The 18,490-nt window shown below is 33.9% G+C and overlaps 3 protein-coding genes across 11 annotated transcripts; 1 reads left to right on the top strand and 2 right to left on the bottom strand.

Annotated features, from left to right (window-relative positions):
- Positions 1–4,904: 4,904 nt before the first annotated feature.
- LOC7469881 (glutamate dehydrogenase 1) lies at positions 4,905–10,505 on the top strand. Of its 9 annotated transcripts, none has more exons than XM_024591828.2 (11): positions 4,905–5,066; positions 5,405–5,482; positions 7,444–7,569; positions 7,673–7,786; positions 8,005–8,226; positions 8,366–8,440; positions 8,751–8,867; positions 8,981–9,231; positions 9,416–9,491; positions 9,572–9,658; positions 9,959–10,505. In XM_024591828.2, the coding sequence occupies exons 3-11, from the start codon at positions 7,462–7,464 to the stop codon at positions 10,142–10,144; spliced, it is 1,236 nt and encodes a 411-aa protein (XP_024447596.1). In that variant the 5' UTR covers positions 4,905–5,066; positions 5,405–5,482; positions 7,444–7,461; the 3' UTR covers positions 10,145–10,505. The 9 variants fall into 9 exon arrangements, with proteins under 9 accessions (XP_024447596.1, XP_024447594.1, XP_024447595.1 ...); XM_024591826.2 differs by having other exon boundaries at positions 7,436–7,569; XM_052449537.1 differs by lacking the exons at positions 4,905–5,066; positions 5,405–5,482 and adding exons at positions 6,103–6,291; positions 6,422–6,566.
- A 744-nt stretch (positions 10,506–11,249) lies between these two features.
- Positions 11,250–13,407, bottom strand: LOC18108236 (putative H/ACA ribonucleoprotein complex subunit 1-like protein 1). Its single transcript, XM_006371098.3, has 4 exons — positions 13,142–13,407; positions 12,738–12,886; positions 12,523–12,638; positions 11,250–11,674 (listed from the first exon to the last, which is right to left on the bottom strand). Exons 1-4 carry the CDS (start codon positions 13,311–13,313, stop codon positions 11,521–11,523), a joined length of 591 nt encoding a protein of 196 aa, XP_006371160.3. The 5' UTR covers positions 13,314–13,407; the 3' UTR covers positions 11,250–11,520.
- Positions 13,408–16,204: 2,797 nt separating this feature from the next.
- On the bottom strand, positions 16,205–17,366 carry LOC7469879 (transcription factor bHLH162). Its single transcript, XM_002325381.4, has 3 exons — positions 17,182–17,366; positions 16,674–16,970; positions 16,205–16,577 (listed from the first exon to the last, which is right to left on the bottom strand). The coding sequence occupies exons 1-3, from the start codon at positions 17,341–17,343 to the stop codon at positions 16,434–16,436; spliced, it is 603 nt and encodes a 200-aa protein (XP_002325417.3). The 5' UTR covers positions 17,344–17,366; the 3' UTR covers positions 16,205–16,433.
- Positions 17,367–18,490: the final 1,124 nt, after the last annotated feature.

Raw genomic sequence — 18,490 nt, 5'->3', positions numbered from 1 at the left:
AGTGACACGTCATTCGGTAGACTGGCCTTTGTTTTGACAATTTTGGCTAATTGAGTTGGCAATTTCAAACGAATAAATATGGAGCTACAGACCTCCAAATTGCACAAGGTTGGATTCAAATGAAATGTGAATTTCAGGTGGTCTCAGGTGACGATAAAGTCAAAATTGCTCGATGAGGCCTCAAAAATGGGCAATTCAGTCAGCTATAACTGAAACACAATTGTGCAAGAATCGACCTTCTTTTCACATGTTCATACACAAAGGCTCTTAAATGAGTTTTTTTTTTTCAAGGGTTTACAACATTTACCTCAAGATTAAAATGTCAGAAATGGATTCAAAGCCTCCCAAAACTCTAGCAAAACCCTATAAATACCCCTTTAAGAAGAGACCTGAAAAAAGAGAAAGAAATACGGAAGAAAAAAGGTAGGAAAATATTCATTAAAAAAACCCAATTTAAAGGTCCAAGAGCCTAACATAAAAGATTTTCTAAGTTTTGAAAGGATAGTAGGTTGGTGAGAGGCAAAACTTTCTAAAGAAAAGTAAAAGAGAGTAGTTATTCTAAGTATATTCTCTTATCCAAAAGTAGCTTCTTATGGCTTGCTTGAGGTGTTTATATATATATATATATATATATAGTGTTGTTTTAGTTATTGTTTAATTTAAACAATGCATTTTTAAGTAAGTATGTTCTTCCTGGTTGTGCTAGGTCTGTTCATAACCAAAATAAGTTTAGAAAACTAATTTTGAATCCATATTGCATGAACATGTAGTCTGTTTTTAGTTGATAGTTTTTTATTTTGGTATCCAATGCTTGATTTTGATGTTTTGATGTTATTTGTTAGTTTTTATTTTTTTTTATCTAAACATGTTTATGAATGGTAGTGTGACTTGTTGGAGTGAAGAAAGCATATTTTAGAGGTAAAAAATGCCAATTTTTAGGGCTTTATAGTGGCTGGCTTTTCTAGGCATGCTGCTAGCTTTTCTAGGCAATATTCTTCATGTTCTTGGAAAGAACATTGTCTTAGCCTTAGTATTCAGACTAGTTGTGGCCAATTTCTTTGCACAGACACCTTTATTATGCATGATTAATAGATAATTTAGGGTTTATTTACATCCATAACAAGTTTTTGATGAAATTTAATCATAGGTTTTTGGTTTTGAATCGAAACCTATTTTGACCAAATCGTGAGGTTTCTTTGATAATCGAAGTGAATGGATGCTAGATTATTAATCCTTGTATGATTTCTAACATGTAGGTGCCTTTTTTATCGTATCTGGTCTAATTTGAACTTCATGTTGCACAAACATATGCACGCACCCCCTTAGGAACTCTTGGAAATTGGAATTTTCGAATCTTTTTCCCATAAACTATTAAATCATCAAATCTGACCATATTATAAAGAAAACTAAATGGCGTGGAGTTTTCACTGTTCACCCTTTTACTATTTACCGAGACATATATCATTGTGGTTTGGAGCAGTGTAATGATTTAATTATCCTTGCCAAAGAAACTTGTTAAACATGCAGTTAGAGGTGCGATTGTCTTTTTCATAGGATACATTTAGCATTGAAAGAATGGTTGGAGACAAAATGGTCCGTTCAGGTTTTTTAGGGTTTGGCGATGGGGAATGACATAGCTGCGAGACACCTAGTATTGGGGTCGGGCATGTCTACCAGACCCTAGACGCTCGAGTTAGACCCGCGCGCTAGGGTCTGCAGACCCTCGCGCTTGGGTCTGACATCACACATGGTTGTTATTATTATTATTATTAAATTTGAAAAAAAATCATATTATTACTATTGAAGAGAAACCATAAATTTGATTTAAAGTGTAAAATTAAAAACTATAAGAACTTGGGTCAGACATGTTTAATATTATTATTTTTATTATTAATATTATTATTTTCATTATTATTAATAAATTTGAAAAAAAATTATTACTATTGAAAAAAAATCATAGATTTGATATGAAGAGTAAAATTAAAAATAATTATTATTATCATCATCATTAATAAATTTTTAAAAAAATATTATTACTATTGAAGAAAAACCATAAATTTGATTTGAAGGGATTAAAAACTATAAGAACTTGGGTCTAGAAGGTGATGTCATATCTAAGGAAGTTGGGTTTGGCTTGGCCAAACCCCATAAACTTGAGTGTGACACGACAGAACCCCAGGAGCTAGGGTTTGCTAAGGGCACCAGACTCAGGTTACTTGGGTTTGGAAGGAGATGTCATACCCAAGGAACATGGGTGTTATTAATATTATTGTTCTTATTATTATGATTATTAGTATTATTCATATTATTATTATTATTAAGTTTGAAAAAAAATATTATTACTATTGAAGAAAAACCATAGATTTAATTTGAAGAGTAAAATTGAAAACTATAAGAACTTGAGTCAGACATGTTTAATATAATATTATTAAGATTATAAACATTATTATTATCATTATTAATATAATTATTAATAAATTTGAAAAAAAATATTATTACTATTGAAAAAAAATCATAAATTTGATTTGAAGGATAAAATTATTAATAATAATACTCTTAGGTTTGGCGGCCACACCTAATGTTTTTAAGTTAAACGTCAGACCCAAGAGTATTGGATATTGCTGGCAGCTAAGCTCAAGGTTTTTGGGTCTATCATCCGTCAAACTCAAAAGACACTTGTGTTTAGAAATAGTCACCAAACCTAACTATCTTGGGTGTAGCATACCATCAAATCCAAGTTTCATTTGAAAATATTTTTTTTAATGTAAAGCTTTCTAAAGAATTGCATCATTGTTTCTAATTTATGCATGTGTGAGCTTTATATACTGAAAAATTAAAGACAGTCACTCTATGATATGTCATGAGCTCATGGATTTTATATTACGCCACTAATCCTCTCCCTGATGCACCCTCCACTCCACTCCCTGCCCGTCTGCAAAAGTGCCGGCTCTCGCATCATATATCATTGTTGTTGTTGTTGTTATTATTATTATTATTAATATTAAGATTAGATAAATAACATATTATTACTATTATAGAGAAACTATGAACATTTGGGTCTAACGGACACACCTAATGCTTTTGGGTTAGTTGTCAAACCCAAGGGTATTGGGTATTGCTGGCAGTCAGACCCAAAAGTCTTGGGTCTGGCTCAAAGCTCTTAGATATGTTATTTGTGAGATTCAATTGTGTTGGGTATGATATAATTACCAAATTCAAGTTTTTAAAAAAGTATTTTTTTTATATAATTTAAAAAAAAAAAAAACATTATTAACTTAATGCGAAGCGCTGGGCAATACAATAACTAATTTTCATGTTGTGTCGGCTGAAGTCTGTTTTAAGCTTTCTACAGGAATTGCATCATTGTTTCTAATTTATGCATGTGTGAGCTTTATATACTGGCAAATTAAAGACAGTCACTCTATGATATGTCATGGATTTTATATTACCTCCCCCAGATACACCCTCCACTCCCTGCCCCACCCCTTATGAAAAGAAGAGGCGAAGCCACGACATGGAGCATGAGTAGAAAAATAGTCATGTCTAGCAAAAAAAAATTGACAAAAATTCATGGTGAGGCTTGTCTGTATAGGCACATTTACAAATTCGTGACTCCTCATGCGTGACGATGGCCTTTGGGCACCCTTTAGTCAGCCGGGAAAACAAATGAAGGCCATTGTTTTTCATAACATTCCAGAATCATATGTGAGATTCCCTTTCTAATTTGAGCTATTTTGAGGTCCATCAATTAAGTGCTTCTGAAACTAAATTATTAAATTCTCATATAATAGCTGTCTATGTGCTGCTCATGGATCTGGAGATTGGATCATGATAATGAGACTGATATGGCTGACGTTACTAGAAGGTGTAGGCAATAATGGTGTCATTGTGTGGAAGCTGACAATAGGTTAAAGAAAGAGAACTCTTGTAAAGGTATTCATAAGTGAGAAAATAACTATGCAAGTCAGTGTAAATGAGTGGTTCAATTTTAGTTGAGAGGCTAGTGATCAAGTTTTTAAATTCTCCAAGCAAACCCCTAACACATAAAGATTGAGTTAGTTCTCCAAGGTAATTGGTCTTCTAGCAACAACAAGCTCATCAGAAAGGACTTGGCTTTTTGTTAATAATATCATCTCCTTGTCTTGATTCTTGGAAAGACTCGTGAAGTTACATAATTTGTGAGTTCAATAAAGATGTAAGAGATCGTTCAAGAGTTTGCCATATATTGTGTGATGTTTGACAGTCAAGAACAAGTGTAGAATCTCAGTAGATAAAGCACTCATGATCAAATAATCTTTTTGTTTCCATGACAAGAACGCTGGATTAACCATAGGAGCAACCATGATTGATGAGATAATATGAGAAGGAGGGCATGGAAGAGAACCATCAACAAAAAGCACTCATTACCCAGCTCCATTTTACCCAATCTTGAATGGAATGAAAAGGAATAATCATATGTAAAGGGGGAGCAGCTGGGAGAATATTACTCATAAATGATATATATGAACTAGAAGTAGTATTTTCATGCTTGGGAGTTTTTTAGACATTAAATTGTAAACTATTAACAATTCAAAGTGTATTAAAATTCATTAAATTTTGAAAATTCCGAACTCTCAATCACACTGCCGTCGCTATATATGAGAAAAAGGAAAGAAAAAGAAGAAGAAAGACGTGCATGCACCTACTGAAAAGAAAGATGATACCATAATAATTTCACAAGAAACTGAAACTTTGATCATTAATTTGTTGTTGTTTAATCATGTTCTTCTCCATTTCCGTTCACTTTCCTCTCTTTATACAATCTTTCTGGCTGATAAATGACTATTCATGAAAAGCAAAGATTTAAATAACCTCTAATGGACACTAGTCTTTCTATTTCACACACTATCATGATCACGATGACCAAAAGCAAAGCCAGGCTTAGTAGCAGTACTTAATTTCTCTATAAAACCCCCCTACCTGGCAAGCCCCTGATAAATCCTTTCAACAACGTTAATGATGGGTTTCGCGTAGGATTCACGTTCATGTAGTAAAATCTTGCCAAAGTTGAAGATTTTGTTTTCCACGTATGATGATTCTCTCTCTCTTTCTCTTACTTTTCTCTCTATCCTGAAACATTCTCTTATGACGATCACCAACTGTGTGTGTAACCTGTGACAACATTAATTAATGGATGCTGAGTGGCTTGATGCTGTCTTGAGCACATAGGAGGGTATCATATTCTTCCATGAAAATGCTAGCAGCATGTTGGAGACACACCAACTGGGGCTAATTTATATATATGTTAGCAGAATTTAGATTTGGTTTGCCAAGTACTTGGAGATAAAATCTTCTTTCTTGGATTCTTAAGGAATTCGATTCCCATTCTGTTATAGTTTCTTTATGTTACACTATTTATTCGTAGATTTGGTGCTTAACTTGGATCATCGTTGCTGAATTTGGGAAGAGATCGATCGAGTTGTCTTCTTCACTACATCTTGGGGTAAGACTTTCATTAACAGTATCCTCTTTATGTGTCTTGTGATTTTTGTTATGTTTTTCTGGTTCAAGAAATGCCATGCAGTTCTTGGTGTACCCGCACGCAAAGGAACATATGGTTTGGTTTTTTGTCACTTGGCCATTTATTAAAAAGGAAGCTAAAAGGGCTAAAGTGTTGAGAAAATTTTGGTAATTTTATTCCCTACATCCCTGAGCTTATTATTTTGATGCGAGGACTAGGGACGTTGGAGAGGACTTTGAGTTTAGGTCCTCTATCTTTCACACTTTTTTGCCTTTTTTTGGCTTTGATTATTTGATGAAAACAAAGGCCCCAACCTCATTGAAAAAAAAAATATTCAAGAAGGCTCCTCCTTTGGATGGCCATAATTTTGACAACTTAGTAGAAATAATTTTGACATTGATATCAAAGAATAGCACGGCTATTTGTGGTATTTTCTTTTCTTTTTACCATCAACAGTGTATATATTGATGTATGTGCTTATCTACCTTGCAACCATATCAGCAAACATTTATTAATTTGATGAAGCCAGTCCCAATCACGTTGTCCGAGCCAATCAAACACAGAGAATTACAAATATTGATAATCTGGTACTGTTCATCATTATTAATTTCCTTTCTATCTTGTAGCCCACCTCCAAATTCATCCCTTAATTTATGGTGATTCAAAGCAAAGAACTCCTTCTCCCTCAGCTTATAAACATATATATATAATGGCTGTGAAGCGTGCTGTTTTTGCTTTTGATTAATCACCTTGGAGTTTTGGCTTTGATAACTCTCACTAGTCAACTCCATGTAAGCAACCCGTTTCTTTGTTGTTTAATCTGGTTATCATTAACAGTATATGTGACTCTGCCAAGTTAACCAACATCTTAGAGCTTGTTAGCCGTGAGTTCTTTACTAGTTCAAGATTGTCCTTTTCCAGGTGATGATGGTGATAAACTTCCAGAAAAACTCAACGGTCTAGAATGGTTGTGTGCTTGCATAGTCTAAATAGTCGATTGTGTGTCAGCATCTAAGCCAGCCAGACAGGTTGCGATAAGGTTATTTTTGGAGGAAACGTTAAGAAAGTATGAGAGTTTTTCCTTTGCCTCGGCAGAACTGATATGTTACTATCTGATAGACAGTGTTTTAATTATTAGCAAAGCTAATTACCATCTACTGTGTTTAGCACCCACACCGATCCCTTTCCCCACACGCGTTTCTTACTTGTAGTAGATGATGATAGGGATGGCACTTTGGATACAGATCAGATTCCCACTAGGTTAACAAGCAAGCATGCATTTTCACGAAAGTTATTGTAGTCAAATTAAATCACATTTCAAGGTTGCCATTATTGTGAACCTGTGCCCTTTCATATCAGAGAGGTGGATTTAGTTTTGGTCCTGAAAGCTGGATGATTAATGGCACACATACTTTACAGTAATTTTTTGTCTAAAGAGGATCTGTTAGTAGAGTAGGGTTTGAGTAGTGAAAGCTAAGTCCAGGTTTAGGGTAAACTGGTTATACATGTTGAGGAGTGGGATCATGGCAAGATTAATTGCTTAATGATTTTGAATGCCTTGTAAGATACACATATATTCATTGCATGGGATACTTCAGATAAACTCTTTTTGGCCATGATATTTAACCCACAGCTTATGTCTTCTTTTGTTAATTTGCTTATAGTTCTGGCAAGTAGAGTATGACTATAAGATGTTTATACATGTCTGAGGAAGATGGATGAAACTTACTAGTCAGATTAAGAGAACGAAGAAAGATTTTTGCCTGCTTTGCCGGTTTCTCGTCTCATATTCCATAATGTATTCAAACTATTGTTTGAGGTAGACTATGACCGATTGCTTGATATACCTCCCATTTTCTATTCTTGTGGGAACCTATAAATTGGTATATTTTCCTCATCTTTATCCACAAACAAGGGACTAACTTCTGGGATTAGCTCTTCAGAAAGCTTTAGGAGCAACCATGAATGCATTAGTGGCAACCAACAGGAACTTCAAGCGGGCAGCTAAGCTGTTGGGGTTGGACTCCAAGCTTGAGAAAAGTTTGCTGATTCCATTCAGAGAGATTAAGGTGATTATAGAAGTTTTTTATTATCATCCTTAAATAGCACATCCAAAATGATTTATTTTTGTACGCCCTGCTGTTCTAATGGACTTGGATAAAAAAATTGCAGGTTGAATGTACCATACCCAAAGACGATGGCACTTTGGCGTCTTTTGTTGGGTTCAGGGTTCAGCATGACAATGCCAGAGGTCCCATGAAAGGGGGGATCAGATACCACCCAGAGGTAGCTTAAATTATAACCAGTGTAGTCATGGCGTTATTTAGATATAATGCCAAGAAAAATCTCTCTGTTTTGCAAAGTTCAGCATGTCTACGAATGCCATATTTTTTATTTTTTATTTTAAATCTCAATAAGTTTATGGGTGGACTAGATAAATTTATATACCAAGATTACTAGTATAGTTTGAGCTCCAGTTCTAATGATCGTTCGGGTTATTTTAGGTTGATCCAGATGAAGTCAATGCATTAGCACAACTTATGACATGGAAAACAGCAGTAGCGAACATTCCCTATGGTGGGGCTAAAGGTGGAATAGGGTGTAATCCAGGGGAGTTAAGTGTGTCTGAACTGGAACGACTTACCCGTGTGTTCACTCAAAAGATACATGATCTAATCGGAATCCACACAGACGTTCCAGCTCCTGATATGGGAACTGGTCCACAGGTTCGGCACTGAAAGCATGTCTTGTTGCAAAGGATATGTTATTTAGTATCATGAAAGAGATGAACTGAAAAGAGTTTCCAAGTGTGTTTTGAAGACATTTCTGAATATATTAAGATATGCTTGTGTTTTGGTTAAGCAGACTATGGCATGGATACTGGATGAATACTCCAAGTTTCATGGCTACTCACCTGCTGTTGTTACTGGAAAACCAATTGTAAGTATACTAAACTCTTCATTGTAATAAATGTCATTTCCTGTTACCTTCCGCTAGCTTTTTCTAATTTCTTGAACTCACATTCCTGCTGTTTGCCAGCAAATTCCGGAGTTCCTTCTGCTTTGCTCATGGTTTTTCGCATTTAATCTAATGCATTAAATAATCTATGTTCTTGTTTCGATGGGAGGGAGACACAAGGTTTTAGCATTGAAATATTTCTTACTGCTGAGTTCCTCACAGTCTATCTTGTAAATTCTAGCAGTAATATCACAGTCCTTTTGGTTTTTCTTCTTGTCTGTTTTAAATCTAGGATCTCGGTGGATCTCTAGGCAGAGATGCCGCCACTGGACGAGGAGTGCTCTTCGCTACAGAAGCCTTGCTTAAGGAGCACGGGAAGACCATATCAGGGCAACGATTCGTCATACAGGTGCACTCTGAACTCTATTTCAGCTTAGCAGATCATTCGCGCAGAGAGTGCTTGTCTTGGTATTGTTTCACACATAAAAGTTCACCTGATCTAAATGGAGGTGCATGTCTCAGGGTTTTGGAAATGTGGGTGCCTGGGCCGCCCAACTAATCAGTGAGCAGGGAGGGAAGATCGTTGCCGTAAGTGACATCACTGGAGCTATAAAGAACAACAAAGGGCTTGATATTCCAAGCCTACTCAAACATGCCAATGAACACAAAGGTGTGAAAGGATTCCATGGCGGGGATCCGATCGATCCCAAATCAATACTAGTTGAGGACTGTGACATTCTCATTCCAGCAGCCCTTGGAGGTGTCATCAACAGGTTTATTTTTCATAACAGGAGCTTCTCTTCTCATCAAAATATTCAATCTCAAGGATCTTTCCTCTAAAATATATTTTAACTGCAAATGAAATAATATTTCTTGGATAATAATAAGATACATTCCATTTCCTTTACATTATTGATCTTGAAATCCTGAACTAAATGTTCTCTTGTCTGATTGAAGGGAGAATGCAAGTGATATTAAATCCAAATTTATTATTGAAGCTGCCAACCATCCAACTGATCCTGAGGCTGACGAGGTTAGTGCGAGGTTTAGAGTTATAGATGCCCACCTAAGATTTTGTGAAATAATAATTGCTTTTTTGTTGTCTTTCTACAGATTTTGACAAAGAAAGGTGTTGTTATTCTTCCAGATATATTTGCTAACTCAGGAGGAGTCACTGTTAGCTACTTTGAGTGGGTTCAGGTATGAAATGCCAAATTGCTCTGTGATAACCACTAGCCCTTCTTTCAGCATGGCACCTGCTAATCGTTCTACTCGCATTTTCTGCTGTGATGCCTTCAAGCTTGCATGTCTGAAAGATCAAGAGGAGAAAACAGGAACTCGAAATTCTAGGATTGTTTTCCCTATTTTCTGACATTATTTTGCTTCTTACAAGTAACATTGAATCGGGACTTCCTGCAAATACCAATACTGGTACCTTTTCCATATGGGCTTGGTAAAAGTAATAATTTTTTTTCTTTTTTTGCTGCTTGCGCATTGCAGAACATCCAAGGATTCATGTGGGATGAAGAGAAGGTGAACAATGAACTAAAGAATTACATGACCAGAGGTTTCAAAGATGTGAAAGAGATGTGCAAAACCCACAACTGTGATCTGCGTATGGGAGCCTTCACTCTAGGTGTTAACCGCGTTGCACGAGCTACCGTTCTGAGAGGTTGGGGAGCCTGAGATGTTGGCTGCTCTGAATAAAGATAGGCTTCAACGAGGCCCCTCGCTCATACTTGTCGAGATCTCTCTTGCTTATGGAAGTTTAAACAACTTCTTTTCATGTGTATTGCCTTAATTTCCACCTCTTAAGGTGTTTCTCGTATGAACTGCAAATTCTCTTACAGAAAGTAGGGAGGAATTGCTGAGGTTTTATGGTCTAATAAGTGTTTTCTTTTAGCTTTTTAGTTTCTTTTGAGGTGGAAAGATTTGATCTTGGATACCCTCGAGGCATTTATCACTGCCCAATACCTCGTTGGCAAAGTTCATTGTAAGTTGGAAATTGCGTCATGGGTTCTTAATAATTTAAACTTCCTATTCATAATTCCAGTTTTCAAATATCTTTCAATTTTAAGATCCTATGTTGGTATCATTCAACTTGTTCACAAGAATTAGGCACAAATATATTTGCTTTGTTCCACTGAACAATGTAATAATAATATCTTTACCCTTCACACTAATATCCCGCGCCTTTCAGGTAATATGTATGGCGCCTCCAGACAGCAAAAATCAGTTTAAATTTTTTAAATCAAATCATGTTTTTTACCGATCATTTAAATTATCTCTGAACCTGTTAAGTTGACTAGGTTATATCCAAGTAACTCTCATGTTAATTAATTTTAAACATGGATTAAGTAAGAAATCAGGTTATGATGGTTCAAGATTGACCCACTAATTTAGGCTCTCTTTTTATACTTTTTTTTTAAAATCATTTTTTAATTTATTTATTTTTGAATTGATTTTTTTTTCAATTTAATTTTTTAATATTTAATTAATTTATAATTGATCTTTATAATTTATTTTAAAATTTTAATTATTATTTAATTTTATGAGCATATTCTAAAATAAAAAAAATATTAAATTAATTATGAGTTTAATAGAGTAAATTATGAAACTCATCACCTTATATATCAACATTTAAATATTTAAAAAAATATTTCATTTTAATTTTTTTAAAACTAAAATACATTTTTTACTTATCATTAAAATTTACTTATCATCTAATTAACTTGGCCACGTAAAAATAACTTTTACATCAATTAATTTTAAACATTGACCAAGAAAAGAGTGAAATTTAAGTTTCACGATTAATTCTCTAAACAAATTTAATAGTTCCTCACAAACTAACCATTTTTTCACATTACAAATTTTTTTGATCCAACCCGTAACTCCAAACAAGTAAAAACTAGTTTAAACTAAAATACATATGAGATAACTAGTGCTGCATAAAAGCCTAAAATCTTCAAGGAAGCATCCAAATGTTGATTGTTGTTTGGCCATTGCATCTTAAAATTACAACTTAAAAAGCATGAGCACCAAAATTATTACACAAAGTTGTTCTATCCTCTCCCTCTCCCCCTAAAACCACCACGACCAAAACCACCACCTCTAGGTGGACCTCTGCCCCTTCCCCTTCCGCTGAAACCGCCTCTACCACCTCTGCCTCCTCTTCCACCACCACGGCCACCTCTTCCAGCTGCTTGTGCCTGTCCCCTGCATTAATAAAACACAACCGTTATAATTTGATCGAAACAAACACAAGATTCTTAACACAAAGAATAGCCAGACCAGATAACAGGACAGGTGATATGCAAATATCCACCAAAGGAATATGATTTGAACAATAGAATCAGAAACTCAATGAGTCAGCATTGAGCAAAATATTAAAGTATTTAACCAATTCCCATTAATTTTTTCAACGGTTAACATATTAATTTGCAAAAGAATCATCGTAAATAGTAAATGTAGCTACAACAGGAGTATAGTAGAATGACAATCATCTTTCGCTTTCTGACCAAAGCCCCTTAAGGTCTGAGGTAGAACCATGCATAGAATTAGTTATCCTCATTAATAAGACCAAAGTTTATATGTTGTCCTGACCAAAACTAGAGGGGTTCTGACACTTGGGTATAGCAGGTTTACCAGCTAACACAAACAAAGAATAACACCTGAACAAACCAACGATAATTATACTTGCTAAAGAATTAAAAAAGCTACCTGTAATAGTCAGATTATTCCACAACTTTGGTCAGTTTATCTCTGCAGTTATATTCTCTTATACGGATTCCTTAACCGAGATATATATATAACAAAGTCATGCCAAAGCATGTCATGTATGTTTCTAAATAATTTCACAAGCAAAATTGTGTAGAGAAATGACTCTTAATGAGCTAATGACAATGAGATATAGATTGAAATTTCACGTTGTCCAAGTCAGCTGACTAAATAACCACAGAAACCAACAAAAATACAAGTAATCAGAAAATGGAAACTAGAATCCATCTAAATTAAGCAAACCAAAGGAGTTTTACTGATATTGTTGAAAAGAACAAGAATCATACTTAGGCTGTGAAAGGAATCTTGCAAGAGGCAGGAGTTTATTCGGGTCAATATAGAACTTCTCCCCTGGTGCATACGAAGTTGCCACAATTCCTTCCATCATTTTTATAGAAAAATGCTGCAATCATACGCACCCAAAAAATCAAATTATTAGACTAAAAAGCTAAGAAAGCTACTACAAGATATTAATAACAGAAAGATAAGTTAGTGAGCTCACAGATTCATTAATGGGGCCAAAGATTTCATCAACTTTCCCTATCTGGGTCTTATTCTGCAAAAATATTGGTGCATTGAAGTATGGTATTTTCTCATTGGTTAGCTTTGTCACTGCATCACCCTCACAGGCATGAAGAAACGATGAGACCTCTACAAAACACAAAACCCATCAATCAATCAACAACAACCAATCCCTCCTTAATGTGATACTATCAAAAGTTGTAATCTTTTACTCACTCACCAACTACCATCCCGTACATTTACAGATAAATTCCAACCATTAGCTTTCAAAATTCAAAACTTTAAAACACATTTATGCATCATTTTTGCTGACACAAACAAGAAATCAAATACAGAAAAAAAAAAAACAAATTCACTAAAGGAAAAGAATGAAAAGGAACACACCTACTACTTCAGAAGGAGGGCCTTCATCACGAAACCCACCACCACCAAAACCACGTCCACCACGGCCAGGACCACCGCGTCCACCACGTCCACCCCTGAAACCGCCGTCTCTCCCTCCTCTAAATCCGCCGTCTCTCCCTCCTCTAAATCCGCCGCCTCTTGGTGGCCTCATTTTTTGCTGTTTTTTACGTGAAAAGAAGTAGAGGGTTTTTTTCTAACAGGGTGGGGAAAGTGAGGTTTTGGGCTTTATGGTCTAGGGGTTAAGAGCTAGGGTTTTAGGGGGTTCTCGTTTATGTAGTGCAAACGACGAAATCACCCCTCTACTGTGCTAGTAATTATCCAATAGTAATTAAGTGGGGGTTAATGGGTAGAGGTGACCACGGGCCATGCCTTTCACCTTACGAGCCTTTTGAAGAAGCCCAAATATGGCCCGATAACTGCCAAGACGTTGAATGTCCAAGCCCAGCCCATAATAGGTAGTAAACTATTTAATAATAACTTTTCGTTGCAAAAAGTGCATTTAAGAGATGGAGTAAATATTCGATACACTAAAAATTGTAACCTTTTATTTTATATTAAAAAAAAAACTGTGAATTAATCCAATAAAATTATTTTATTATCCTTTCTACTAAAAAAATTATTAAAAAAGTAAAATGAACTTTTAAAGGATTCATTTGTTATTATTATATTAACAAGACGTATAGAGGTGTTTTCTAGTTAGTTTTTTAGCATGATAAGATTATTAAATTACTCTTAGAAATAATATTTAATTAATTAGAGATCATGGGCATCTTAGTATTTTTACTTTTTCAAAGCATGATAAAATTACTAAATTAACTTTAAACAAATTCTTTAACTTGCTTTCAAGGATTTTTTTTTTTCTCATGATTTTTTTAAAGGTGTTCAAAATAACTGAAGAATCGAGAAAACAAAAATAACTAAAAATAAATTAGCTAAAAACTCAAACTAAGAGAAGAAAACAGAAGAAACCGATTTAAAAACCATAAAAATTACTTGATTTAGTTCAATTTTAGATATAAAATCTGAAATTGATTGAATTAGTACCGGTTTAACCAAATTTAAACTAACTAAAACACAAAGTATAAATGGAACCGCATCTCCCCACCCCTTGCCCTCTCTCTTTCTGGAACCAAGCGAGAATGAGTAAGGGTGAGCATTTTCGGTTCGGTCCGATTTTTATCTAAAAAAATAACCAAACAATTTTAAAAAAAAAATCAAAATCGAAACCGATTCAAACTGACCAGTTTCAGTTCGGTTTGGTTCGATTAATTGAAGGGAAAAACAAAAAAAAAACAGTTTAATTTTTTTTGGTTTTTTTAGGCTTTTTTGTGACTTTTGTGGGTTTTTTATAGGTCATTTAAAAGGCTTGTAATTGATATAAAAAACCTATATTAATTGTTTAACTTTCCTTTATAGAATTCATCTCGAATGATTGGAAAAATATCTTTTAATTTGCACTTGGTGGTTTTCTCAAACCAATCAACTCTAATCAAAATTCAAAATAAAATTATATAGCAAATAACATGGAAAATGACTAAGACCTAGAAAACAATGCCCTTGATAAAAATAAAGAAATATAATCTGCAGGAGTCCCTTTAAATTGGAATAAAACGCATCAGCTATCTCTATCCCAACACCCATAAAAACAAAAAACAAAAAAACAAAAGGAAAGATGCTACTATTTTAATATTATTGTTAACTAAACCATATGCCTTTAACATTTTATTGCTTGTATTTTCTCAGAAACCAAGTGAGAAGAAACTGTAGAGAAAAAAAACCAACTATTGAGGCGCGCAAGCATGGACATTAAAAATGCATCTGGTTCTCTTGAATAGTTCACCTGAAAAGTTTAACAAAATAGGTTAATATAAACTGATAAAAACTAAAAATAAGAAAGAAAAAAAAAAGAAAAAACAATTTAGAAAAGAGAATAGACAGCATCAAATTTCTCATCCAACTTGGAGAGGCAAAGAACTTGAAGGAGCGACTGCTAGCTTTAATTTAAAGACAAAAAGATTAAGAGATGAAGATTTGATCGAGAGATTGAACAAGAGGGAGTGGGTTGGGGGGGCTAGGTTTGCTAGGGTTAGAAGAAGAAACTAAAAGTAGATGGGTTTGGAAGCTATTTATAGTACCACTGATTTTTTTTCTATCTGAACCGATTCAGTTAAGTTATTCGGTTTTAGCCTTTTAAAACCAAAACCGAACCGAACCGAATTGTTTTTTAATTTTTCTAATCGATTTTTTTCACAGTTTGGTTTTTTCAATTATTTTTTTCCGGTTATCTCAGTTTAATCAATTTTTTGGTTTTTTTGCTCACCTATAAGAATGAGGTTTATAAACAGTATCCAAGGGATTGAGATTGGGATCAGAAATAAAATCAATCATTTAGTTTTGAATATAAAAATTGAAATTGATAGAATCAGTCGAACTAAACCAATTCAACCAAATTTAAACTAATTAACTAAGAAACAAAGTATAAATAAAAACTTAACCTAACCCTAATCAGTAATCAGAAAAGCCCTGCCCTATCTCTTTCTAGAACCAAGCGAGAATGAGGTTTATAAACAGTATCCATCTAGAAGGGTAGAACTAGAACTTGGCATGGACTGAGCTTAAAAAAAGTCTTTGGAAATTGATTCGGTGGACTGATCAAACTGCAAGTTAATATTATTTTTAAAATTTGTTTTTAAAATGACATTACATAACTTCAAAATATCAAAACGACATCACTTTGATTTATTTGATTGAATCTAAATTAATCTGATTAATCTATGATCCAAGTCGGGCCCAGATCTATGGATGGCTTTTATCACTATGGTTCCCCTCAGTAAGTGTGTGTTTGTATTTAAGGTGGAGGCTGAGGTTGGATGTGGGACCTACTAAAAAAGCCATAAAAAACAAAAAAAATTAGCTTTTGTGGTTGAGTTTTGTGCATAAATAAGTTGTACCTACCACAATCTCAACCACAAAAGCTAAAACAAACATACCAATATATGAGTTTGTGATGCTAAAGGAGAACAATTGCTTTTGCTTTCAAAATGGTAACTCAAAAGCAAGCAAGCAATTTTATTTCTAGACAGAACTGGCATTGCATATATATAAAACATTCAGTAGCTACTAAATTTGTTACACAGAATACTGCCATGCGTATGTAAACTCCTTTCTAACATCTATATATCTTACAGATTTCAAGAAATTACACTCAGATTCCAAAATGTAGTGCCAAATTTACCATCATTTTATGCCAACTTTGGTGCTTTAGAACTGTTTAGAATTCCAAATTAGTCTCAGGATGATTTACAAAATCCCATAGCTCTGAATCCAACTCTATTTCACATGTGGATCCATTGATAAGCCTATTCAGTCTCCCAGTTACTCTTGCAGCTCCAAGACCATCAGCAGATTCCTTCATCTGCACAAAATAAATTCGAGTTGATCTTTGAATTGTCAAGAAAACGTGTTGCAGATTAGAAATGAATCAGCGTAATTGATCGAATATAAATATTACCTGTGCATGGACTACATGGAAAAAGGAATCTCCAAGAGCTTGAGAATTAGCACTAACAACTTCTACACCTTCTTCATGCAGAATGCTGATGATCTCGTAAAATAAGAACTGATTATCCAGCCCACTTGTAAAAACTATCTCTAGAGCTGAACCCGTTTCTTGGATTTTTAGTTTAGGTGATTTTGAAGTAGCAAATGTTAAGCTTTCTTTCTTTTCCTTGGTTTTCTCCAACTTTTCCTCCAGACTCTTTATATAGCTTATTGCCTCATCTATCTGATCAGGCAGAGGTTGTTTTTCCTGCATATCCACAAGAAAATGAAAAATATTTTCAATTCAAGAACAAGAAAGATCATCCAAATGCAAATTATAAATCCAAAATCTTTCTAACCCTCTCCAAACATGATCAGAGCAAGGACAGCTTGGCCTCCTCATGGAAGGTGCAAGACAGCAAGCTAGAATGCAATAACATGAGTAGACATAAGTTTAGAGAGGGTGGAAGATAGATAACCGTGGATTCTTTATCAGGGAGGAGAGAATTGAGCTTGGAGTAAAGGGTTTTCATTTGATTTCTCCTATTTTTCTCACTGACTTTTCTCTCTGTTTTTGTAGAAGAAAGATTAGACCTACCACTACTACTCTCCATTATTGTCCCTCCAGAGCTTGCAATCATGAATCCCCCGGGAAACCTCAGAACAGATGTGTGAAGATGGCAGGTCCATTTACTTGACAAATCTTTATATACACACCATCTAAACAGGGACCGAAAAGTCAATAAAATAAAATGGGCTGAGGTCATGAAGGCAATCGTCACGTAATAGACATCACCCTCTCTTGTCACTCTATACAACATCAGCTGCCAATTTGGAATCCTAGAGTAAATTTATGATGTTTGATTGCTGAAAAATAAATTTTATTTTAAAGTGAATTGTAGGAAAGTTAATTTCAGGAAAGTTAATTATTTTCTAATATTTGATAGTGTAATGAAAAATAAGTTGGAAAACATTTTCCAGTATTTGGATATGTCATGGAAAATGAGCTGGAAAATAACTTATTAATGTTTTATTTTCTCAAATTTATTAAAATAATAAGAAACAAATCTTACAAATTAAAAAGTTGAATGAGGATGAAATTAAAAAAATATATAATTTCATAAATTATCTCAAATAAAATAAATAATAATCAAAATAATAGAAATCAAATCTAAAAAATAAAATAAAAATGAAAGATGAAGAAATTAAAATAATAATAATTAACATTTCATAAATTATTTTAAATAAAATAAGTAACAATCAAAAGAATGAGGACCAATTTGATAGATAAAAAATTTCAATAAGAAAATGATAAGGGAAAAGCAAATAACAATTATAAAAATGATGACCAAAGTTAATATAAAAATTAAATTTTAAGAGATGAAATTGAAAAATAAATATTCAAAATAAAATATATATATATATATATATATATATATATAGCAATCAAACATTTAAGGATCAAATTTGATATAATCAGCAAATAATATGACATTTCTAAATTTTTCACAACTTTCAGAAAGTGTTTTCCGCCTAAATTTTTCAGGAAAACACTTCCCTGGAAACCAAGCCAAATTTTCCTTTGACTGGAAAGTGTTTTCCATTGACCAACTTTCCTAATGGCAAACAAACATAGGAAAGTTTAGAAAGTAGTTTTTTGAAAACCACTTTCCGGGAAACAAACATGACCTTAATGGAAGGAGTTTTGATTGATTTGATGATTTAAGAGAAAAACCATTCAGAATTGAGAATTGATCTCTTTTTTTTTATTAGAATATTATTCTATTT

Source organism: Populus trichocarpa, chromosome 19, assembly GCF_000002775.5.
Source record: "Populus trichocarpa isolate Nisqually-1 chromosome 19, P.trichocarpa_v4.1, whole genome shotgun sequence".
NCBI lineage: Eukaryota > Viridiplantae > Streptophyta > Magnoliopsida > Malpighiales > Salicaceae > Populus > Populus trichocarpa.
The sequence above is the reverse complement of the archived record's forward strand: the minus strand, read 5'-3'. Positions and strand labels throughout refer to the sequence as shown.

Coding starts and splice junctions, on each gene's coding strand:
- LOC18108236 (XM_006371098.3), bottom strand. CDS start 13,313: ATGAGGCCACCAAGAGGCGGCGGATTTAGAGGAGGGAGAGACGGCGGA. Junction 12,887..13,141: donor CCCTCCTTCTGAAGTAGTAG/GTGTGTTCCTTT, acceptor TGTGTTTTGTAG/AGGTCTCATCGTTTCTTCAT. Junction 12,639..12,737: donor TTGGCCCCATTAATGAATCT/GTGAGCTCACTA, acceptor GTATGATTGCAG/CATTTTTCTATAAAAATGAT.
- LOC7469879 (XM_002325381.4), bottom strand. CDS start 17,343: ATGATTGCAAGCTCTGGAGGGACAATAATGGAGAGTAGTAGTGGTAGG. Junction 16,971..17,181: donor TCCCTGATAAAGAATCCACG/GTTATCTATCTT, acceptor GTGGATATGCAG/GAAAAACAACCTCTGCCTGA. Junction 16,578..16,673: donor TCCATGTAGTCCATGCACAG/GTAATATTTATA, acceptor TATTTTGTGCAG/ATGAAGGAATCTGCTGATGG.
- LOC7469881 (XM_024591828.2), top strand. CDS start 7,462: ATGAATGCATTAGTGGCAACCAACAGGAACTTCAAGCGGGCAGCTAAG. Junction 7,570..7,672: donor TTCCATTCAGAGAGATTAAG/GTGATTATAGAA, acceptor AAAAAATTGCAG/GTTGAATGTACCATACCCAA. Junction 7,787..8,004: donor GGATCAGATACCACCCAGAG/GTAGCTTAAATT, acceptor GGGTTATTTTAG/GTTGATCCAGATGAAGTCAA.